Raw genomic sequence first — 25,189 nt, 5'->3', positions numbered from 1 at the left:
CTGCAAGAGCAAAACCAAGAGTGTAAGTGCAAGCCCAAGCACAGTTTATCTCTTGCACAAGCACTTTCCCTTTTAACCACTAAAAGACTTTCAAATTAAGTGAAGAAATTAGACCATGAGGCAGGCCCACAATGCATCGAGATTGAGTGAGCCATCCTGAGGAAAAGAAAGCAAATATTCCCACTATCACATCAGTAAGCAGCTCGCCTGGGACACAAATCTGAACCCTGCTCTGCTGGTTGCAGATTCCCTGTGCAAGGCAGCAGCACATCTCAGGGTACACACACGTGTAGAAACAGCCCTTCCAGCTGAACAGGGATATTTCAATCTTTTCCGGGCAGAAAAGGCTTCTTTTGAATGAGGTGTTACAAAGTTCAAGTTTGTTTTTTTCTGTGTCAGGCCGGATGAGACCGTTACAAGCCTTGTCATGTATTCTGAAGGGTGTAACAAAATATACCCACCATCTAAGTGTGAGATTGGTGCAGCCATCCCTATACAGGATCCACAGAGACCTCCTCGCATCTGCCACGGCCACCCGTGCTGCCGGCAGCAGGCTGTGACGGCCTGCTGCATGCACCGCACGTGCTTGGGCTGGGCCTGGGACCTGGGAAAGCTGAAAAGGTTTCCCCCTCATCCGTCTGTCCCCACATTTCTTATTTTAAACAGTTCTTTCTAATGTCAACGGCTGTTGATTGATTTGAAGGACAGCAGGCAAATCAAGTGGGAAACATTCAGTTCGTAGCTGGCACCAAGCAGTTTTTTCCCTCCTGGCATATGGAAAGAAAGGGCCGAACTCACCACAGAGTCGGATCTAAGGACGTGCATCACGAAGCCCACTGTGCGCAGGGTAGCCCCGCCAACAGCACCGGTACCAGCCTGCGCGTCTCACCGCTTGCCCTTGGCTGCGCATCACCGCGGAGGAGACGCTCAGAGAGGCCCTCGGCTGAGAGGGCGTTTCTGCCTCGGCCGCCACCCCGGAGGACGCTGGCAGCCTTGCCGGGAAGCCGGCGCCAGAGCTGTCAGCGGAGCTGTCGGAGCAAGCTGCTGACAGAGGCACGCGGAGGGCCTCACCAGGTCCCCATCACCCCAACGGCCTCACCTGGAGGTCCCGCCACCCACACGCCCTTCCCCATTGGCCCCAGCACTGCATTTAAGCTCAGGCCAGGGGCTGGTTTCTCTCTGTAGTGGTGGTTGTGTTGAGAACGCTGGTTTTTTTCTCCTATTAGTGTTTATGGCTGTCTTTGTGTTCTACTTTTCTTTGGGTGTTGTTATTGGACTGTCTTTGACCCCTGTTTAGGGACTGCGTGGCAGTGCAGCTGGTGGGGGCTCTGCCTTCCTGCTGCTGTTAGCGGGTTTCAGTTTGTTTGTCTTCCAGTTTTACTGTAATTTGTCTGCACTACCTGAGTTAGTGGCAGTATGTCACTAATGTTCGTCGTTTTTTGGTTCTGACTGATAAAACCAGGTTGGAGCATCTTCTTTTGAAAGAATGCATTTAGCTTCTGCCTTATTGCTTTCACTTAGAAATGCACAGTCTAGTTATAGCATAGTGGTAGGACTCGTGTCAGTCTGATCTCTGGCAAGGTTTCTGTGCTCTGTTTAAGCCTAGCTGAGAGCAAAGGGCTGTTTGGGTGACATGTACCCCTGGAGCAGTGCTGTGGAGAGCCTCTGAGAGTAGGGACCCTTGTGGTGGTTTAAGGCAGAACCCTGGAGCTTCTTTTCTTGCTGGGGATGTGGACGTTTAAGTTGCGTGTGGAGCACTTGTCAGTCTTCTTCAAATTCCTTTCCTCCCTGCTTTAGCCATATGAGGAGGGAGGAAGCTTCTGGTGACAACGGTGGGGTGAGTATTTTTGACTTTGGCTATCGGGTCTGGGTGGGAGTTGTTTTTTGGGGAGGCAGAAGCAGGTAAGGCAAGAACTGTTACCTCAGCTCCGAGGGCTGACCGGTTTAATCCGGGCTGTACAGGCTGTTCTCTCTCTCCCTGGTTCCTGCTGTGGATTTGACAGCTATCCCTGCCCTCTCTCCAGAGAGCCGTGGTCTAAATGCAGCAGCTCAGCCCGGAGGACCAGCGCCCAAGGGCTGCATGCTGTGCTGGGGAACCCTCGGTGCACCGGGGGTGGCTCTGGGCTGCTGGTCTCCTGGTTGTGATGGCCGGGGAGTAGGTCAGGGTTGGTGGCTGGTGGGGGAATGGCTAGTGCCTGAACCCAATAACAAGCTTCCCAAGGCACAGGCATACCTCAGAGTACAAGGGGGGCTCTGCAATGGGACATAGGCAAGACAACCAGCCCTGATTTGGAAGCCAGGCCTCACCTTCACCGCAGGACAGTGGTGGCTGTGGGTCACAGCCCTCCAGTTTTGGGCTCTTGTCTCCAATCCCTCCTCACTGCATCAGGCAGGAGCTGCAGGCTCTGATTGCTCTCTGCTGCACCCAGGGCTGCAGCCTTCTTCCTCGCTGTGCTGAGCAAGACGCTACTGTGGAGCTCTGGCACAGGTAAGTGGGGTGGGGGGCTGCTTTTAACTTGGGCTGGGCTATGCCTTACTCTGCTGTGTCTGGCACTGGAGGTAAAGCTGCAGGTGCTTTGTTTGCAACAGGTTTTTTTGTGTGTGAGGGGGGATGCTGATCCTGCTGCTGTGAGGTGGGGGGGTGCCTGATTTACTTGGGCACAAAACACTGCCTGCATGGGGCTCCCGGTGATGCTCGCTAAGCAAGCCCCCCCATGCCGCTTCAGCTGCTCCCAGGGGGCTCAATGCTGCAATACCGAGCAGGTCATGGACTGGGGGCATAGAGGCTGGCAAGTAGATGCCTCTGACCCAAATGTCTTTGTGCTTAAAAAGCTGGGGGACACACAAAAAGGCTTTCCCCACTAGCAGCGACAAGGCAGCTGAGCGGTCCAGCAAGGACCACTGTGTGATGGGGGGAAGCCTCTGTGTTCCTGCTGCTCAGAGTGCCAAGCTAAATGGACTGGCTGCTTAATCCCTGCACAGAGTGCCAGGTTTTTACCAAGAAAAGCCTGTTGCCACTAAAAGAGCAGCTGCGGAAGAGAGGTGAGTAGAGCAATTTGTGTAACAGGCTTTGCTTTTTCCCGGTTGACGTAACAAATGACTGTCAAATGAAAAGGGCTGAAATAAACTTTTAAGGGTCAGTAGTCAAATGCTGCTAGTTAACCTAGTTGCCCTGTGGAGTGCAGAGAATTTTTATGATAGGAATTTGTGATATGTTGACTTTTGCTGTGAATGATGGTATGGAAAGCCTTGCAGGGTATTTGAGAGGAAGTTTTGTGCTGACTCTACCTGTAACAGCCCCCGCTGTTTTTCTGTTAGTGCTCACAGTGTTAGTGTGTTCAGATTCAATTGCTAAAGATACAGAGTTACAGAGGAGAATTCCATCTGAATTTCATCTCCATTTTGATGGCTATTAACATCAAAATGTTCATTAAAAAAATGTTTGGGATGGTTTAAGTCAAAGAAAACACCTTTTCATGTGGATAACTACTCATTTCAATCACAATGGCTCTCCAAGGGATGACTTTGTCATTATTTCCTCAGTAACTACGAAAAGTTTTACATGTTCTTACTTGGCTTTTATATCTGTAGCAGACTGCCTCCAGTAGGAGAAAAAGATCTGAGGCTTCAGGTACCCTTTGTTGTCTAATGCTATCTACAGAAGACTAGCTCCTTGTTCTTCAACTAAACCATACTCGGGGGCTGCTAAAGGTGAAATGCAATGGCATCTCTTTACAGTGTTTTGCTGGACAAAGGCTAATTAAATGTAACTCTCTACAGGGGAGAAATATTTTTTGATCCTTGCAATTGGATATGTATAAGATGACATCTGAAAGGAAAGGGATGGATCTGTGCTGCTGCTTTTCTCAAAAGTAAAATCTTAGCCAGGAAGACTTGGTTCCAGTTCTTGCTGCTTGAGGCAGAGCAGCAATCTGATTATTTTCCCTTACGGCTACTCCACATCCCAAAGCCTGGCTTACTTTACCTTATGCCTGTTGCACATCCTAAATCCTATATTGTGGTGTTCATCTCCTTTAGAATGACCATCTCAGTACAACTTATTTGCTTCCAGAGAAATCTAAGACTCTTAAAGGTTAAAGGTTGATTTTTAGGTACCATGTGATTTGGTAAGCAATCTAACTGTGTAGGCCTCAGATAAAAGTGTACAGCCTTGCAAATCCTCAGATGACAGGCTTCTCACCCTTTTTGATTTTGATTATGTCTGGTCTTAAGCTTTTGCAGAATCCACTGGTGTTGGTCGTATGGTGACATACGGCAGTGTGAAAGGCGAAGGTACTAACAGGCTTAAGAAGGCTGTGAAGAGCCAAGCGGGTAGCAAACTGCCTGGGATGGTGTGGCTGTTGATGCCTGCAGAGGGGAGAAGACTGGTACAAAGCTGCAAGTCAATTGAGTTGGGTCAACTCCTCTCACAGCACTGCTCTAGTCATCTTGTGACCTCTGATCTGACCTCATCAAGCTATAGCAATGGGTAGTTTTCATGTTAATCACAGTGCATGAGAACTGACCCTGAACTTGGGGTTCTTCATCAGCTGTGGATGTCTGTGTGGTACAGCCATTGCTGCTGCAGAAGTAGAATGGGACTGTCTGTCATTGCTCGCAGGACTGAGGCACCTCAAGGGTCAACTGAATGTAGGATGAATCTAACAGGGTCATGGCCAATGGCATGTCTGTGCCTTGACCTGCTGAACACGCCGAGCTCCTGCCAACTGAAGGCAAGATGTCATGAGTACTGGATGAGAATGGCATTATTTATATGGGAGTTTCCCAGTTGGCAGTCTGGTAGTAGTTGACAATATTTGATGCATTAATGCCCTTAAACCAGGAGAGGTGACTAATTCTATAACGGTAGATGACTTAACGTTTTCTACATGGTATTAAAACATAATGACAAGTTTTTTGAAAATTTTGGCCTGGCCTCTCCTTGTACCAGGATAATTCATCTCAAACCTGTTGGCGATTTGTAGCTTTCTGCCATGGTAAATGAAAGGCATCAAGAGTACTGCATTGACAGAGAAGCAATTGTCTCTCTTGAAGGAAGTTACTACCTCTGCCTTTAGGAATGAAGTCTTTTGGTACTGTGTGTTTTTGACTGTCACCAAAAGAGAAGCCTAAAATCCTGAGGCTGAGGATTGGATTTTAATGCTACTAGTGTTCAGGTGACCCTAGTCAATATGGTTAGGGGCTGCTTGTTCTCCTGTTGCCTTCCAGTTGATAAGCCTAGGTAGAGCAACTTGGTGGTAGCAGTACAATGATAAGGCTGGTACAGGCCATCTTATCTAAGGTACATAATCAGACTAACAGGTAAAGACAGCTTAATAGCCCATTAAATATACTACACTTCTCAGCAGAAGCTGCTTTGAACACAGAAGCAAATCCTATTTGGAACAGTTGTGGCTCACTTGAGTTTCAGCTATCACTTGTTCAACATAATTGGCTTTAGGGGAGTGGAATGAGCTGGGTTCAACAGGTGAACTAGGTTCATTGCCATGGAGACCTCAGTGCAGGTGTGAAATAGTATAAACCTTCTTAGACCTGAAGTAGATATGCATTATGAACTGCAATTAGGTGCATGTGATGGTAGTTTCCAGGAGCTATTTTCATTGAGATCTGAGTGGTGCTAACCTGGTGAAGTAATGCTTAATGCTGATCAGTGATGGAAATCACTGCTCACTGAAGGGGGGGGTTGGACTAGATGACCTTTAGAAGTCCCTCTCGACCAAAGAATCAATGATTCAATGATCCTATGAAAGGGCTCATGAGGAAAAGAGGTAACGAAGCAGGACAGCTTACCATGCCACTAGAACTGCTGGGTTCAGTCCTGTCACTAATGCTGCATGCTGCTCTCCCCTTCATGCCTGACAGGATGCAGTGTACCTGGAGGAACAGAGGAAAGGAGACATGGATGACTGGGGAATAGCCCATTTCTGGGTGGAAAACAACCTCGTATGTGGCAGCTTGACCACCACAGGTTACTGAGAGGTAACCTCTCAGTATGGTAGGAGTAGGTGAAATGTTTGGTCTCCATTAAAGGTGCCTATCAAGGCCATTCAGGTGAGGCTCAGAATTTGAGTGGTGCTAATAGCTCAGTGCATAATGTAAATCAAGTCGCTGAGGCAGTACAGGGGAATAAAAGTGTACTAAATGGATTCAAATCTTCAGAGCAACTTAAAGAAATAGTTATGGCATTAGTCTGTAAATGAGTGTTTAAAGTAAGTGTGCAGATGTTGATACTGGTGCGGCAAGCTGGTGGAAGAGAACAGTTAGGAAGTAGGAAGGCACAGCGGGAGTTTACTCCACTCTTTTGTTCTACAGTTGTTGTAGAAACTAGACACTGTCTGAAGAGATGACACTATGTGGGGTAAATGCTTGCTATAACCTCAATAGACAATTGTTAACTCTACTCAATTTAAGATTAATTGTTTTGCCTCTGGACATATCTGGCCTTTGGTTGTGGCTAAGAGTTAATGATGTAACACTGTCTTGCTGCACAGGTAGTCCAGCTGTTCTGCCCTTTCTCCAAGCCAACAGTTCAACTTAATTTGTAGTGGAACATGTTGAGATATTCCACTACCTGGGAACTTGGGTGAGGAGGTAAAATGCTATTTAATTTGAGTAAGGTCTAAGTAGTGATCTCTGGTTTAAAATGCAAACTATGTAAGAAACACTGTTTGTTCCATGTTAAGTGTGCAGCTGCCTGGGTTTCAACTAGTATAGTGCAAGTGGCATAGAAAGGGTAAAAGAATGTAGTTTTAAGCTATATGGCCCAAAACAGTGTTAGTATTACGGACTTAAGGTATTAATTGCATGTGACAGTAAGTCACCCCAAAAGCTGTATTAGCTCAAGCTTTAGCTGAGAAAAAGCAGGGCTTGCAGCTCTTGTCCAAGTAGAAGGAAGTCTTAAAACTGGGCCGTGGGGTTTTTGGTGTGAGGGAAACATCTTAGTCTTTTCCAGTAAGTAGTTCACACAGATGTTAACTTTGGTAAGATGACAGCTAATATCTAGGAGGGTGTTGGTCTGTTAAGTCTGGACCCGCTGTTGTAGTTTTGCCAAAAAAGGATGCTTATTGGGTAGCTTCATCTGATTCCAGTGTGTATATTCACTCCCATTCCCCCTTGATTTTTGAGTAAAGTACTTGTGTTCTCTTTTTATGTCTACCAAATAGAGCTTCTCAGCATGAATACTGTTTTGAGGTGGGCCTTTCAGCTAAGGGTGAAAAACGAGTATACTCCAGATAACTGTCTGTGTTTGCTTTCATGCCCCTCTCATACAGGCCAATAACATCTACATGCTAAAATAGATTTAAAAGGAACAATTATGTCTCTTGCTCACTTATCACTGTAAGCATGCATATAATCTAGAGCAAAGAACCCTTGTGATGTGGTATTTACTATTTGCATTGGTGCAATCAGCTCTCCTGAGTTTTTAATGCTGAAGTCCACCTGGAGGGATGGCTGCAGTAATCTCTGCCAACCTGTGTTTGCATTTCCAGTTAATGTTCTGGCATGTATCTTGTCATCCTTTGTTTCCCACACAGGTGTAACTGTGACACAAGCTTCTGCAGTTACTGTAAAATATGATTTTAACTTGGACACAGAACTTAATTTAAGACTTAAAATCAGACAGTTTTTCAGTGTTATTGTCAAAATTCAAGTTGTATTTCAGTTGGATCTGAGCAAACTGTCCTGTTTTGGGACCTGAACTACTGGCACTGCTACCAGCTCTGTCTCGAGCTTTGCTTGGAAGGCTGTGCTGGCTCTTCAGCTAGCTGGAGCAGTTGGCAGCAGGGAAAGGATGGGTCTAAGTGGGCCATCCTCCTAAATCAAGAATTAAGCACCCTGTCTTCACAAGAGCACCATTCCATGTCACAGGAGGTGAGTTCCTGAGAGACACTTAGATGTTTCATGAGGAAGCACTTAATGCTTCCTTAGAGGCTTACTGCAGAGGACTTGACACAGAGCAAATATTTTTGCAGGTTGTGTGTCTGCAGTGAACTAAACTAGCAGTACGTTTCTGTATGGAGTGATAACTTGGTGTCAGTAAAAATCTTGGCCTGAGTTCTGGTTGTATGCTCTGCAGTGATTACAGGACCCTCTGTACCACCCATTTGGTGTGGGGAGGGCCTAAATTACATCATGATGGTATCTGCTTATTTGCACCTAGTGAATGTAGCTTGCAGTGTGACTCAGGGTCTCCTGAAGTGCTGATGCTGTTTGTGAATTTTATTCTCACTGAGCCATTTCACAGTTGTTCCACCTTTCAGCTTCTACCTAAACTGTGATTACATGTGCTTCCTCCTTCTGCCTACTCCCCCAATTACTCTGTTTGCTTACAATACTCCAAATGACATAGCTGTCATTGCCACTGTGCTCTGACAAGGAGTGACAGAGCCTTAACCTGCCTGTAAGGTCAGATCATGTGGCTTTGTGTGTACCATCCAGCCAACATTCAAGGATGGGGAATGGTCTAAAGGAGCTGCTCTGCTAGAAGGTGGCAATTTAGATGGCTAGTTCTCTCATTAGTGGGGAATTTAGTGCTGCAAAAAGCCTGGTAGTGATAATTTAACTGTTTCTATAGCTTAATGGACAACACCGCTGTCATGTGCTTGCTTGAGCAACTCTCCAGTGAGAAAAGCTCAGATGGGTTCAGTTGATATTTAGTGGGGTCCCTGGCCACTTTCCCACTAAGGATGGGAAGCTGCTACTTACAGGCTGCATCTCAGGAGAACTTAATTGAAATAGTTAACCTCTAGTGAAAGCTTTTCCTTGAGGGATTTGTTTCACCTGCTGAATTCCAGTACTACATGAAAATGGACAAATACAAGCAAGGTATGAGAGGGTAGCGGAGGGCACCAAGAGCACCATGCTGAGTGCCTGGCTTGCAGGAGTTGTTGACATGTTTGATCAGCCAATGTTCGTGAAGGAGAAGAGCGAGATCTGACAGTTTTGTTAGCCTGCTTTCAAAACCCTGCTAATACTGCTGTGCTCAGTCGCTGTGTGGATACTGGTGCACAGGGAGAATGCTGCTCTTGCTGTATTAGTTTTTCTCTACACTGCTTGCTTTGAAGTGTTACTGTTCAGCTGCAGAGGCCCCCTTAATTCAAGGAGGAAGTCATCCCTTGCCTGCTAAATGCATGTCTGAAAAGCAAAGGCAAGCTGGCATGAGTGCACTTGGCTTTCTGCAAGGTTCTGGCTTGTACAGCATCCACTCCTTTTTTTGTAGCAAGCCCTGTACTCTTCCTGATGGTGCTGGTTTATGCAGTGGGATATGTGGGGGGGATGAGCCCTCTGAAGGGAAGGTACCCTAAGTATTAACACCTCGGAATGCACCATAAGCACCAGGTAAATTGCATGAACTTAGAAAAAGTTATTTGTTGAAGTCCTTGTGTTTTCAGTACACTACTACATCAAGATGACAAGAACACTATCAGGTGGCGTAAGGGACAACTCAGGAAGCGTCTTCTCATACTTTTACTTAGATATCATTGTTCTCACTGCTGCTTTCAGTTAGGTTTTGTGTGGCTTCCCTGCTTCTTCAGCGGTTCTCTCGCATGCCTGCTAGGTTTCTGATTGAGCAGCTATTAATTTAAGACTTGGGTGTACGTCTTCTATCAGGACCAGGCCAAGGCCTGTACTGAGTGTGCTGTAGAACTTCCTTGCACTCTACTCCACTGAGTGCCTTATGATTATTTTCCGCTCTGCTGCTGACATTAGGGATACTACCCTCCTTGTTTGTCACCTTGCTGCTGGCTGAGAGGACTAAGGCTAAAAAGGCTCCTTGGATTCCAGTTGCGAAGAGGCCACTAATAGATATGAAACTTTGAGACTTGGGTTGTGAGTGGTCTTAGGAGCATTCTTGTGAAGATGACAAGCTGCTTCCAAGTATAATGGAGCTATAATCTTATGACTTGGTAGGCTTCCTAATAGTGGCTAGATAAGTGTGTCTGTGCCTGGAAGTCTTACTTGAACCTTATTTCAGGGAACAGTTGCCTGAGACCTCAGTTAAAACTGAAAACAGCCTGTGATACATCAAATGGAAAAACTTTCAATTTGGAAGCTTAAAGGTTGACTAAGCATTCAGCAAAAAACAAGTCTGATGGCAAGATATAGAAAAGCAGCCTAAGCTCTAATTCTCTAAGAATTCATGTATGTAATGTTACAGCTCTCATAATGTAACGTGTGCAGAAAACATCATCTTTCTGTTTCTTAATTACCAAAGCGTTAGGTAACTTCCATTTTCTTGGGTAACCAAGGACTTGCTGAGCTCATTTTAAAGACACCAGCACTCTTGCTGTTTATGCTATCAGTCCCTGTTCTCCTTGTGCAGTGTGGTGTACAGTTCCATTAAGGATAAAAAAGCAATACAAGTAACTGACCAGCTTCTACCTTATACTCAGCTGTTAGCCTTTGGATTTTGAATGTTTCTGGGCAAATAGGTAGGATTCACATATATGCTTGAAAGGATGAGATTCATCCATTGGCATCTTAAGTTCAGCTAACAGCAAATGGCAGAAAATGCTCAGCTGTAGCCAGGTTTTGCTATGGTAAACTTTCAGCTTTGCCTCATTAAGTGTGGTAATAAAATCAATGATTGATATGAAATCTGTGTAATAGTATTTGAATGTCCAAAGAAAAGAGGTGTGGAAAAAATTATATATTCTAGGGAAATAAAATTAACTTGCTGTGTATGTCTCACCTGTGACAAGCATATTCTGATTTACATGTGTGATATGTCTCCTGGGTGAAATGGTTTATATTCCTAGCTGGAGCAGATGTGTAATCTGCAACTAAGTCTTGTTTTGTTTATTATAGCGGTCCTACTGGTAGCCTTGTTCTTCATAAGTAGACAGGGGAGGATAAACAGTTTAAGTTCTTTCTTAAGAGCTCTGTGTTTAACTTTAAAATTGGTATACCTCCCTGGGATTGACCATTTAAAAATGAGAAATTTGCTTGTCACTGTACGCTTGTTGTTCTTCATGGAAGTAAATGTCAGTAAGAAACTTGTTTTTGTAACTTACTATTTTTAGCATGGCTTTTCTTTTGCGGGTCCTTTCTCCTAGGCTTTGAGTGACTGTTTCTCTTATAGTCAGTGCTTAGTTGCAGAGGACAGATGCTGTGGTATTTCATATGAAGTATTGTGGAATTTCTGATCTAAATGGAAAATAAAAAAATGTTATGGTTGAGTTCTATGACCTTAATTGATAAATATTCTCAGTTTGTGCTGTGCAGAGTCAACAGTTCTACTTACAAGCAAAACTGACTTTTGGTGCAAAACAGAGAAAATAGCTGAAACCTATTTCCCAGAAGTTAATGACACTAATAAAACCTTGACTTGGGAAAAAGGCTGTCCTGCCTATGGCATTTATCTGGGTGAACCCAGGTACTCTAGCTTGTTAGTGACAGTTTCTGTACTTCTGCCTGTCACCTACTTCAGCCTCTGGCTGGAACTTGGTGTTTTGCTGTTGCTGAAGCCTCATCCTGTCTCTGGAAGAGAAAGCCACTGTGAGCCCTGCTGGCAAGGAACTGCAGATAAACATCCTTCACATCTAACCCCATGTGCAGTGCTTTGATCAAGTATTTCTGGAATTTACATAAAAATGGGAGGACACTCAGACTGCTTTCCTTGCTATGGCTTTCACCAAAAATACTATGTTTTATCAAGGCAGAGGTCACTTGTGACCACCTCCTCTTCTAATATTACTTTATGTGACCTACTTAAGTCTTAAAAATAGCTGCTAATAACACTTTGAGTTGGGAAGGTTTACAGTTGATCTTTTAACTTTTTTATTAGTTTTTATTAGTTTGTCTTGGTCAATAGCTGTTTCTTATCTATTGAGTCATAGGATAATCCATGTGTTTGTTCCTAATTTCCAAGACACTTACAGAATGAGGTACTGCTATTCTGGTCATCCCTCAGTGGTTGCATTTAGCAAGCAGGATTTTCTAACTTTGCAGCAGACTGGAGATGCTATCATTTCCCAAGGTCTCGAAGAAGTTGCTGTAGTTAGACCCATTATTGAGTACAGAGCACAGGACAAGGGAGGAACACTTTTTTTAGCACTTTACACATTAAATTTTCTTTTGCTATGACAGTGTACTTCTGTTCTTTGTTTCTAGGAAGGTTCCTTGCCTTTATTTCAACTTCTCAAGTCTCAGAGCATTCTGTCTTGAGGTTTCACAGGCACAAAAATAAAGACAACACAAACAGATAGTTAAGCACAAAGGTGAAGTGGCATGGGCTGGCTCCAGGAGTTACTGCATTTTCTCTGTGTGGCCAAGAAAAATAATTGCATTTGATTCATAATGACCTTGAACTGTTAGCGTAAAAATGGAAAACTGATTCTCCATATCCAGTAACATGACATTGTCCTGGTTACGCTATAAGATTTTATACTGTGTATTTGTGTATGGGGGCTGTCACTGGGAGCTCAACAGCGAATGAGTTTGGGCAGTTTTTCACTAGTTGAAGCTCTTTAGTTTTTTGCAGCTTTTGCTCTGGTATATTAAATGAAGTAGGGAGGTCACACCCTTATCTAATTATCATGTGGAAGGAGATTACTTTTATTTATCATATTGTAATATTTATTGCATTATTTTTCCCTATTCTTAGGTGACTTATGTTCCTGTCTTTTGTGCCTGTCTCTCTTATTTATCACTGTCTCCTTCAGTTGCCAACTACCTTGTGAAAACACAAGACACTGCTTTCATCTCTCCTTCCAGCCAGTCCTTTCCTGCCTGAGCTTCAATACAATAAAAGTACCTGTACCTTTGCAATTTTCTGTAAGGTATGGTATTTGTATGGCAAATTTACCATGTTTGCTATGGCCACAATGATAAGAAAATTTCATTAGCGCAAGTGTGATCAGACTATGAAACAGACACAGCACCAGTCTTGCCTCGAGGCTGTTGGCAACTTATTTTTTTAGTTAAGAACAAAAACTATTCTGGAGCTCGTTACTGAAAAGACTGAAAGCTCTTGCTTGACAATACAGTGTCAGAAAAAGGGAAAATCTAAGATATATCCAAAGAGCTATTATAAAACTATTCATCCTGCTTTTACTGTGATGAGCTATCATTTCAGTTGTCTTAATGAACAGCATTAAGTAGTAATTGACTCAAATACTGCCATTGCACAGGAATGACCTGGAAGGGTTTGTACTCCTGGGACCAAAGCATCCTGTTAGTACTACCAGTGTAACAACTGGTACTTGTAAGAAGCCCTGCAAAAGCTGGCCTAGCCCTTGAATGGCTGCGTATGTAAGGTGCAGAGCAGCAATAAAAGCTGAACCATAGATATTCCTTCTCAGTTTTTGGGTAGAGGAACAGTGTTCCGCTATCCGGGAAGGACAGAAAACTCCCTCCTACCATTGGAGACCCCTCAAAAAGCCAAACTACAGAAGACAAGGAAGGAAAGCCATCTCTTACCTCCTCTCTGGGGCTGCTTTGTCATAGCACAGATCCTGCTGGTCCTGGGTGCTGGCAGCACAGCATGAGGCAAAAGCTATCTTCTCCAAGCTGCAGTGTTGTTCTTAAAGCACCACCTCTGGAAAGCAAAGGATTACAGAAGAAAAGTAGTGTTAATCTAGAATAATAATAATAAGGAAAAAGAATACATTTGTGGCTGTCCTATTTGCAGAGAAATGGTGGAGAACAGGAACTTAGGTGGAACCCTGGGGAAGCCAAAACAAAGGAGCCAAATACATGTTTATTTTTGTTAGAGGATGAGAAGGGGCAGAGGGCCTGACCTTGTCCCAGCTCTTGGAATGGGGTGTATTGCCTCTCCTTGCCCCAATTTCCAAAAGGGGATGGGAGACCTACCAGCAGCACCAGTCCTGCGTTTACCGTGCGCAGCACAGACCTGCTGTTTTCTCCCACAGGTGCCTTTGCTGTTCAAAATGCAGCAGTTAGTCTAGGGCAGCTCCATCCCTTGCTTGGTTTGCTCTGAACATGTAACAAGTGTCAGGCTACTGGCACCATCTGCTCTATTCCACTTGCCCTGTGTTAAACTGAGCTCCTCGCTTCCTCTAGCCCTCAGGAAAAGGCTCTAATGCAAGAGCCCTTGCATCTCTAACTTGATTCGTACCATTGGTGGGCAGCCCCAGCAGTGACTTAGACTTACAGAGCAAACACGGGTGCATTAGAGTCCTCGTTACAGATTTGGGCCTCATCCAGCATGGCCATGCTAAGTTAGGCACCCCGCTGCCTTTCCCAGTGAAGGAAGCTCCTGTGGTATGCTCTGCTGCTCATCCAGATGGTCTTCACCCTGAGGAGGGAGAGCTTGGGCTCCTGCTCCCTACTGCCCTTAGAAAGTGGCTGGGGGAAGAGGAGGAAAGCGAGCAACAAAAAAATCTATTTCTTCTCACGGGCCAGAAGGGAGCATGAGACATCTTGAGCTCTCACTGGCCTTTTAGTGATGCAGCAGCTCCTGGGAACGGGGAAGCACAGCTCCAGATTTGTCATGAAAGGAACAGTGCAAATCGCTATGGCCAAATATCTATATTTGAATTCTGCTGATGCTCTTCATCTTGGGCGTGTTTGTATGCAAATGCATCGGTGCCTGCCGTCTTGAGTGAAAAGTGCAAATGACTCTGATCTCTGGCTAGCTAAAGCATTTGGCACGTAATACATTTGAATAAAAATATTTTCAATTGCTTTGATGAGAAACAATAAAGATGAACAAACAGTCTTTCTTTGTAAGGACAGCCATAGAGAATATACAGCTATTACACCAAAGCTGGTATATACTGCTTTGTTAAAGCATACAAGCAGCTGTTTTTTTGTGAGAGATTTCAGATTTTTGCCTGCCTACCTTAACGTACGGACGTTTTAACAAATAGGTAAAAATATGGACCTGTTGTCCCACACAACAGACCCCTTAAAAACTGTACTGCTGTTGACTTCTAAAAAGACGGAAGACAGGCAACCACAACATTTTTTTCATTACCCTGCTTGTTCCAAAGCTGAGGCATATCACAATAAATATTTTCTTTACTGCACTTGCTACCTGGAAGTAAAACACTTGCAGAGGACTTCATGTTACTGAATTCCAACGACAAGCAAAATAGAGAAAAGCTGCAATGGTTTCGTAAGAATTAGGCATGAGTAAATATATCAGGGAACAACAGGCACAGACAGAAGGAAAATTAGAAACTCTTCTAAGTAAAACCCAGCAAGAAGAAGGAAGAAAAACCAGCTGCCCTATTAGCGCTGTTACCTAAGACTCATTTTCTTTTCCTGGGGAGAGGGATGTCCCACAATGAGTGATGACGGATTGTCATCTTCCATAGCTACTCCACAGATCGGAGAAGACGAGCCTCATCATCGGGTATCTGGGGAGGCAGCAGAAACCTGAGACGCACAAAACAAGGCCAGCTCTGAGTGTTGTCTCATCAGGAAGAGGTGTAGCCAGCACTTTCCTTCCCTCACATACAAGCTCACCAGGATTTGGATAGTTGTGCCTTAATTTAAATTGCATTTATACTAAGGAATTTGTAAGCGTCCTAAAGGCACCTGAACCCATACGTTCATTTTATGCCTTCTGCGTGAATTAATTTTTCTGTTCTTTTAAGTTAGGAACACCTCCACCCGCCTGCCCCTTTAGGCGTCTCCATCCGGTACAGAAAAGAAACGTGGAAAAAAATTGTGGAATGCTGCTTCCAAGTCAAATTACCCAGTGTCAGCTGTAAACGTCAATATGCTGGTACTGGCCCATTGCATAGACTTGATACCGTTTTTATGTGAGTTGTATCAATATACGTGGTAGAAGTTTGTCACTTCGGTTAAGATTTGATGTAGAATTTCGGTGCAGCATCTCTTGTAACTATAGGTTCTGTAGGGCAAGAAAAGAGACTGTGGCCTACAAAGTTAATACCAATCAGTTAAATTGGGAAATAAGTGCGTTTGAGGCATACAAATTTGGTACCTGCCTTAAATTGATTCTTTCAGCTCCATCAAGAGGTCTGATGAAAAGTTTTGCATCCCTTACCGTCAAGCCATCACACCAGCAAAAACATCGCTACCACAAGGCAGCGTCTTGAAACCGAGATGATACAATGCCAAGAAAGTTCAGTCTTGAAAAAAGCCCCTCTCAGAAAAAGTTTTTGCCAACCGTAATGTAATAAAACATAAAATGGGAGAATTTACTTTATGGTGGGAACAAACCGTGTGAGAAAAGTACTACTCACATTTTATATCAGGAAAATCGCATCATGGAGAGATTACGAATTCACCGAGATCACATGGGAATTCAGTAGCAGAGCTAGGAAATGAATCCCGCGATCTGGTCCTTCAGCATGTTTTAAACACGGCGCAGTCCTTTGTGTTTGCAGACCCATCTCCCAGTCTATCTGGCTTGTAAGGATCAACTGCGGCCTAATACCAACCGTACAGAAAAATATTTCATTTTCAATGAAACGGGATTGGCTTTGGATACATTCGGGCATAAGGTTTGTGCCACTTCCGAAAGCTTTAATTTCATCACTGGTTTTCACGGCTGAGCCATCCCGCTGCTGCCTAAGTGCCAGATTACTCAAGCTGTTGAGTAAATGGATTTCTCACGAATTCTGATTTTTTTTATTCTCCCCTCAAAATAATCTGTTCAGGTTGTTGGTTTGTTTACGTATCACAACACAATAGGCCAGTTTACATCCTGTCTGCCTTTCCTCTCCTCTGGGAAAGGAAGGACTTAATTTATAGAGCCTGCAGATGGGAAAAAACCTCTGACAGTCTTAGCGGTCCCTTTTGTATGCCTGCGGTGTAAAATCAAACTAATAGCATTTACTGCTTTTCCTGTCTGGTCAGGATCAGAACACGGACTTTTAAAATAAGCCACAGGGGGGATGAGTATACTTAAGTTTTGCATGTGTTTCAGCACACAGCGTATCCAAACTAGTCACATTTGTTCAGATCAATTTCAAGCATATTAAAATGACCTTTTTAAAAATATCTTTTAAAGGCACATTGCAGCATGACTATGAAAACGGACTCGGACTCAAACTCTTCATTCGATTGGCCTCAAGCGCTGAATTATAACGGGACATACAAGTACCTCTACTTAGAAGGCAACGTCTCCTATGTGGACTTCTACCTTCATCAGCCTTCAGTGGCAGCTGTCTTCATCATCTCTTACCTCCTAATCTTCCTGCTCTGTATGGTTGGCAACGGAGTCGTTTGCTTTATCATCCTGAGGAGCAAACACATGCGTACAGTCACAAACCTTTTCATCTTAAACCTGGCTGTCAGCGATTTACTGGTGGGAATCTTCTGCATGCCCACCACCCTCCTGGACAACATCATTGCAGGTAGGCTGGTTCGCACCACGTGGCAAAGAGAGCTCGAGGGGGACTCGCCCGCATGTCTGAGCGCTGGCGTCCCTAGGCACCCCGAGGGCTGGGTGCTTATTTCTGCATGGGCTCTATAGGCATTTCAAGTCACTGCAAGTCAGAGACGAGGGAGGTGAGCCCATAACCCGCCTTCTGACTGGGGCCGTCCTTGCTGACTTCCACATCCCTCGTCTTTAGGGAGGGATTCTCCCACTACCGGGTTATATGGTTAGGTTAGGAAGACTAGGAGGATGCTATGAGCCAGTTGCAGAGAACAACCAACCGTAGTGATCCATTGCCTTTCTTGCCTGGAGATCTTGTTTTAACGGGATGTTAAACCACAGATGTTTGCTTTGGTGTTTTTTTAGAACATCAGAAACTCACCGAGGAGTTTGGCAAGGCATTTTTTTACATCACTTCTGCCTCCCGACCCCCAGCTATGCCCTGACAGAGCAAAAGAGAAGTACGAGTTCTGGGGTGGAAATTTCCTCTTACGTGTATAAGCATAGCGCTGCAGTGAGAAGGTGGCAATTTCAATCGCCTCTTTCCTTCCAGGATGGCCGTTTGGGAGCCTGGTTTGCAAGATGAGTGGGATGGTCCAAGGGATCTCTGTTTCTGCCTCTGTCTTCACTCTGGTTGCTATTGCTGTAGACAGGTAAGATGATACAGAGACTGTAAACTGTCGCTTCCATCTGCCTCTGGCCACCTGAACACGCTGAGGCCCATTCATTAACCCACACCACATTGCAATAAATGAGATGTATCTCACTCCTAAGGCTATTAAGCAAAACAAAAGGTGGCCGGGTCTAAAGAGCAGCCACACCGCCTCTTAAAGGTGGTACAGCTGGGCCACACCTGGCTGCCTGCAAGTGGTTGGTTCCTTGGCTATTCAGCTAGGCAGCAGAGGCACTAGCACCCGCTTTGGTTAAACGAAGCAGCAGAAGCAGCAGGCTGATACGGAAGCTTGAACAGCAATTGTGACTTCTTTAGCTAAGATTGTTTTTACTAACTTAGCTCTTAAACGGAGCAACTAAATGCAACTGCAGTGGTTTATGCAGGACGGGGACATGACTCCATCTATACTTTTTAAAAAACATACAAGGTAAAATGTGCCCGTGTGCTTGCCTGTTTGACGACGCGTTCCTTAAACCTCTTCTCCACGTATGTCCCCGGGTGTCTTTGCCACAGGTTTCGATGCATTGTTTATCCGTTTAAGCAGAAGCTGACCATTTCAACTGCCGTCGCCATTATAGCGGTCATCTGGATTCTGGCCGTCGCAATCATGTGTCCTTCTGCAGTCATGCTGCAGGTACAAGAGGAGAAGCATTTCAGGGTGATCCTTGGCTATGGCAATGAAACCCGCCCTGTATACTGGTGCCGGGAGGACTGGCCTAACCCGGGAATGAGAAAGATCTATACGACAGTTCTGTTTGCCAACATCTATCTGGCTCCCCTGTCGCTCATTATTATCATGTATGCTAGGATAAGCATTGCTCTCTTCAACACAGCGATGCCCGTGGTGGGAAAACACAGGCAGGAGCAGCGGTACAGCGTGTCTAAGAAGAAACAAAAAGTCATCAAAATGCTCATTATAGTGGCTTTGCTCTTCACCCTGTCCTGGCTTCCCTTGTGGACTCTGATGATGCTCTCAGACTACGCCAACCTTTCAGACATCCAGTTGCAGATCATCAACATTTACATCTACCCCTTTGCTCACTGGCTGGCCTTTTTCAACAGCAGTGTCAACCCCATCATCTACGGTTTCTTTAACGAAAACTTTCGCCGAGGCTTTCAGGAAGCCTTTAAGCTTCAGCTCTGCTCCGGGGAGATGGTTCACAGGGAGATCTGTTCTCAGCGAGGCCAAAGCATTGCCATTTTGCCAGCTGCCAACTACCACATGCCCCAGAATCGAGTTTGTCAAAACGCTACGGAGGAAGGAAAGACAGTTAAGAAAGGAAATTGGGTGAATAACCAGCACGATTTGATAATGGAGGATCTAGAAGGACCCCGCAACGATGGGATTAAGTGAAACATGCTATGAACTACCTAAAAGATTTTGCCTAGCAGAGTTTATTTATTGTGTTGTGAAACTCATGCTCCGTAAGCCCTTTCCGACAAAAACGTCAAGATGTTTCTGTTTTGAAGGAGATACGCAATTTGCATAATATCTGAACATTTGCTATAAGTAGGAAAGCAATTTCAGCTTAAACCAGGGTCAACTCCCCTGCAGTCAGTGATGACTCACTGCTCTCGAGCTGGGCTGGAGCAAAGGCATGATTAAAATGGGATCACCTTCCATTTACTGTGACATAAGAGGAAAAGAGAACTATGATTACTGACTCGGATACAATTACTCCAGATACTGACTGATGAAGAGGAAAACATTCATTCATTTTCTTCTGTGAATCTCCCAGAGCAGCCCAGACAGGGTGGCTACTGTTTTATTCTGGTATCACACAGTGAAAACACCCCCGCTGTTTGTAGCCTCCAGCTAGATAGTGGAGCTGGAAAAAGGAGGGGATGGCAAGACTTGCCGGGACCATGAGCGCCTGCCCCCTCCTGGGGGTTCGACTGGTGGAGCTCAGGGCAGCCCTAAGCCAGTGCGGCTGAGGGTGTCCCCCTTGTTGCATTAAGAAATCATTTTATACTGTCCTGGTCTACATATACGTAGACCAAAATACCAGCTAATGAGATTTATAAAAACATCCTCAGCTAAAAGCAAGACTAATCCAATAAACTTACTTCCTGATTTAACAAAAATTTCGTTGGTCAGCAATGGGTCCTTGATACTACTCTTTTAGCTTCTTCTGTGAAGCGTAAGGCTGTTCCTCCAACTGATCAATCCCTTATTCTATAACTCTCATTAACTGAAAAACTGGAGATAAAGTCTGAATATTTGAACTGAACTCACCATTTCTTGGGTCTTCATGTGGTTCTCCTCTTATTGCTCCCGCCTGGACATTTTGAATGCCAACCGGTCCCGACCCAAATGACAGAAAGTAAGCATCTTCAGTCACATTCCATTTATTCCCCTTTCTGGTTGCCCCTCTTGTTAATTCTGTGATATTTATTATTGTTGCAGCTAGACAAATAAATAGGAGTGAAAATTTGAGAAATAAAGGATAAAAAACGGCTTTTCTGGTACATTTTTCGGTGAACTCAACTTCCTTTTAGGGGGGATAAAAGTCACCTAAAAAGACTTCAGTTGCAACGCTGGCAGGAGATGAAACACCTTTAGAGCCCATTCAGTCTGACAGAACTCAGCATGCACAGAGAGCAACCTTGGAAGCATCTCACAGGGGCTCCTGAAAGCAGCGAGGAATGGAGGCTCGCGCAAGGACCAGCCTACACAAATCTGCTACAGGATTAGAGCATCACCGTGTCTTATCCTGTGAGGGTCTATGGGGGCCAAATACCAGGTAAGGTCATTCCCCAGTGCAGTCCTCCTCCAGGTATGTTGGGGTGCCTTTCAGATGATGACATATTTGCACAGCTGAGGAAAAATGACAACTTTTCGAGCTCTGTCGTCCCAAACCACGTTCCTTGCTGAACACCAGAAAATAAGGAAAACATCTGGGTAGTAATGGGAAGAAAAGGTGCCAGAAGAGCTCTACAGGTAGTAGACTGCAGCCTACAGGTACCTACTACTACGGGTAGTTTTTTGTAACGTGTTTTCTCTAGCCTGGGATTTTCAAAGGATCTAATTAAATATGTATGCCTGGTCCTGTCATGCCCTGTTGAAACCCCCCCCGCAAAGGTTTTCGGAGCCCCACTTGCTGCACCCCTTCCATCCGGTCCTTTAGTCCTTCGCTTGTAGTTTGAGAAAATAAGATCTGTTTTGCCTGCCAAAGTTTGCCTCGCCTGGATTCCCAAAGCTTGCTGCTGTGTCCGTACCGGGACCGATACCATTTAGTGACTCCATCAGTGACGTAGACAGTGGGATCGAGCGCACCCTCAGCAAGTTTGCGGGCGACCCCAAGCTGAGCGGTGCGGTCGATACGCTAAAGGAAGGGATGCCATCCAAGGGCACCTTGACAGGCGTGGGCAGCGGGCCCGTGCAAACCTCATGAAGTTCAACAAGGCCAAGCGCAAGGTCCTGCACCCGCGCTGGCGCAAACCCCGGTGTCAGCACAGGCTGGGGGATGAATGGATCGAGAGCAGCCCTGCTGAGAGGGACTCAGGGAGCACTGGGGAATGAAAAGCCGGACGTGAGCTGGCAGTGTGCGCTCACGGCCCAGAAAACTAACCGTATCCTGGGCTGCATACGAGAGAAGCACAGCAGCTACACATCTTGCAGAGTATGCTGTGTATTGACTTTAGAGTAATATTTAATACGCCCATACTTGAGACAGCCTCTTGTTGCAGTAGGTGGGCTTTCTTTTCAAAAATCTTTTGCCCAAGACCTGTTTTCTTGATTAAAAGTAAGAACCAGATGAACTCCAGGGGTCCCGTCCAACCTGTATAATTCCGTGTTTCCGAATGATTCAGCAATGAGAATATTTTAAAGTGTAAGTATATGCGCACGTTCATCCCAGTTCAACAAAACACTCAAAAAATACGTACTCAAAATCAATGCAATGAGCACATAAAAGTGCCCTGAAGTGTTTGGCTCAAGCTGGTGACTCTCAAGACAGCCTTAATATCTCACTATAGAACAAGGATGCTGAAGTAAAAGCCATCAAATGGTTTGCCTTCACCAGGCACGTTACTAAAAAGGGAAGTAAAGTACATAGATGACAGGGATATGGTTAAAACCCTCCATATATTGTCTTGCTTCTGTTTTGGTTTTAAAGAGAAAGATTAAGTGTGTCCTCAGGCAGGGCACAATGGACATGAAGAGATAAAGATCATTACGCAGCCGTTACCACCTGCAGCTTGCTGTCTCCTGCAGCCGAAATACTCACATATTGATTGCCTGGCAGCCTCTTCAGAATCCAGGAAGTTGTGGAGATGGTAAAGACCAAAGGTTTTTGAAGCAGAGCCAACAGCAGCCAAAGGCCTTCACGCTTCCCTGTGTGATTGTAGGGAACACGGTTAGCTAGAGCACCGTGAGACTGCCTCCCGTCATTCTTTTTCCTCTGGGGATTGAGTGACTCATGCAATTTTTAACATCAGTGTCTAAATTATGATTATTTTATCGCATGATTATTAAGAATTTGACCCGATCTGCAGAGGGTCCAGGTGACAGAAAAGTCTAGGTAACTGAAATTTTATGTAATAGGAAAGCTACACTAGTTGCTAGAAATTCTGTGTAACGACAAGCTCCCCACTTGCTAAAATCTTTATATAATAAATAAAACTCTAATTATAACTACAGTCCTGTGGCCAATTGTTCTCATTCTACCAAGGATCCTGAAAAGAACACGCCTGTCCCCACAGCATCGCGTGACAAAACTCCAGAAAACCATCCTCCCCAAAAAGCTAGCGGGGATTTTTGAAGTACGTACCTCCTCAAACTAATCACACCAAAATCACATTTAAACGCAGGCCCAGACCCTTGTCTGAGCGATGCTGCGGCTGTGGCCTGTCGTACCTGGCTTTGCTGACCTTCCTTGGTTTCAGACCCTCCTCATGGCTCCAGGCTGCCCCGGCAATCCCCAAACTGTGTCTGAGCCTGGACGGGACCGGCTCGGATCTTCTCCTTTGGATGTTGTGGGGCTGTGCCCTCGTTCGCCTGCCCCTGCTCCTCCCTGCAGAATAAAAGAAAAAGAAAACAGTGACCTATAAACTGTATTGCAAACAGTATGCATTTTACACTGCTTTCCCTTTAATTTAATGAACTAAGGAAGGGTGGTATGAAGGAAGTCACTTTAAATCAGTGACACTGGACACTGACTCAAAAAGTGTATTCAAAACTTACTTACCGGTTGTTCATTCTCCGTGGAAGATGCTTCAATTTGTGATTACACAAAGGTCTGTCAAAGGTGAAATCCACTAAAATATTTTTACAAATTACATGGATCATGACAAATATCTTCTCCACTATAGAAGTGATTTAGTCCTGATATCATTTGACAGTTTATAACAGCAAGTAATGAAAATTATTTTAGAAAACACAAGCTTTAGGAGATGGTACTATATCCCTGCTCAAAGACAGAAATTGTCCAAAATCAGCAAGGATTAAGCGTTACAAGGAAGATGTCCGAACAAAATGTAAAAATACAGCACGAGATTACATAATATTATTGCAAGAACAGATCTGGGGTGTTGGGTGGGCTAAGCTGGAGAGCAGTGAAAATGTAGTAAATGGTGTCGGTGTCGCAAAAAGAAAGGCTAATATTAACAGTTGCGCATATTATCGGGACTGTCATTCTACTTCTTTCAGCACTAGTACGATTTGAGTTGGGCACTGCAATTTCAGAAAGCTGAGAAGAGACTCAAAAGACAGCAATGGGGAGGAGAGGAGGCTTGGAGAAAGTCTTTTTAAGGGGCATCCTTAAGCATGGAAAATTTTTGACTCCTTCAAGGAGTTGCGCTTTCCAGGAAGGAGAAGTCGGGAGAGGGATGAAGGACAAAATACAGCATTCTTCCAATATTTAGGGATTCGTGTAGAAGAATGGCAAACATTTTAGCTTTTCTGTGCATGGAGGCTACATAAAGATGGAATATACTTAAATGTAGAAGAGTTTAAACATCGTTCAGATCTGGACTCAATTGGTTAGAAAAATCTATAAATCCCTTATTGAACACCCCCCCCCCCCAAAAAAAAAACCACAAAAAAGCAAAACCAAAAAAACAACCAAACAGATAAAATTACTTCTGTTTCATAGAGGGGCAATAATCCAAGCAAAAATGACAATATCAGCTTTCAAGGTCAGTGTAAACCCTGTTGGGGTTTTTTTTGTTTGTTTGTGTAGTGATTTTTTTTTTTTTAAGAGGGTATAGAAAGGAAGCAGCTGAGCTAACGCTAAATTTCTGCCTACGTGCACAGAGCTATATCGCAGGAGGCAGAAAGCCGAGACCAGTCTAAATGAGCGTAAGAGTCTAGCGTCTATGCCAGGTGGGTGACGGGAGGTACGGCGTGGCAAACCTCCCTTTGCTCAAGTAGGACAAGCTGGTGGTTTTGCAACTGATGGATTTTAGCTCTCCTGTTAGTCGTGACTCAGCTTCGTTGGGACATAAACTGCAAAATGAAGGCAGAATGGAGAATAAAGGGCAGGAAACAGTGCAAAAGGTAACACGGATAAACTGTGAGCACGAAGAGACCGACCTTAAGGATAAAGAGGGAAATAGTTTCCGAGAGAAAATTGTTTGCGGGGGGAAGGCGTTTGGTGGCTGTTGGTGTTTACCAAGAGCTTGGCAGCAGGAAAGAGGCACAAGAGATGAGGCTGTAAGCGTTGAGGTAACTGGAGTGATGAGACAGACCTGCGAGGAGGGAGGCTGCAGTTAGTTACAGGTCCTGGAACCGCAAATAAAACCACTGTTTTATTACAGAAAAAGTAAAAAAGCCAGGAAGGACCTTGAAGAGGAGGAGAAACAGGCAAACTGGGAGGTGAAGTCAGCTAGACAACAAGAGGATTTTTTCAATTGTCCAAGCAAGTAAAAATGTTTTTTAAGAAACTAAAAAGATCTTGCCACAACTTATTTCCATTCCCATCCAAAAATAAAATTATAGGTAGCACCCACAAACCTCAGGAACTCAAGATCCAAAAGCAGTTCATGTGTAATATGTTTCTCCCTTCCCTCTCTGTCTCTGGGGAATTATTTCTTTTGCTATTACAACTTCTCAACATTCAAATGAAAAACTGGTGTCGGTAGATTTACTACTAGTTTTGATCCCACATAAGACAAAACTAAGCAGAACTGAACCGTACTTACTGGATCAAACCTAAGTGATGCTTCATAGTCCA

At 44.6% G+C, this 25,189-nt stretch overlaps 1 protein-coding gene across 1 annotated transcript; it reads left to right on the top strand.

Moving 5' to 3' along the window:
- Nucleotides 1-16,984: 16,984 nt before the first annotated feature.
- On the top strand, nucleotides 16,985-19,368 carry NPFFR2 (neuropeptide FF receptor 2; the record flags this gene model as incomplete). The annotated part of the gene is made up of 3 exons (XM_081999594.1): nucleotides 16,985-17,318; nucleotides 17,895-17,994; nucleotides 18,528-19,368. The coding sequence occupies 3 exons, from the start codon at nucleotides 16,985-16,987 to the stop codon at nucleotides 19,366-19,368; spliced, it is 1,275 nt and encodes a 424-aa protein (XP_081855720.1).
- Between the last annotated feature and the right edge of the window lie 5,821 nt (nucleotides 19,369-25,189).

Source organism: Phaethon aethereus (assembly GCF_964289735.1).
Source record: "Phaethon aethereus genome assembly, chromosome: 4".
NCBI classification, from domain to species: domain Eukaryota; kingdom Metazoa; phylum Chordata; class Aves; order Phaethontiformes; family Phaethontidae; genus Phaethon; species Phaethon aethereus.
Note: the sequence above shows the minus strand (reverse complement) of the source record. Positions and strands in the feature narration are given on the sequence as shown.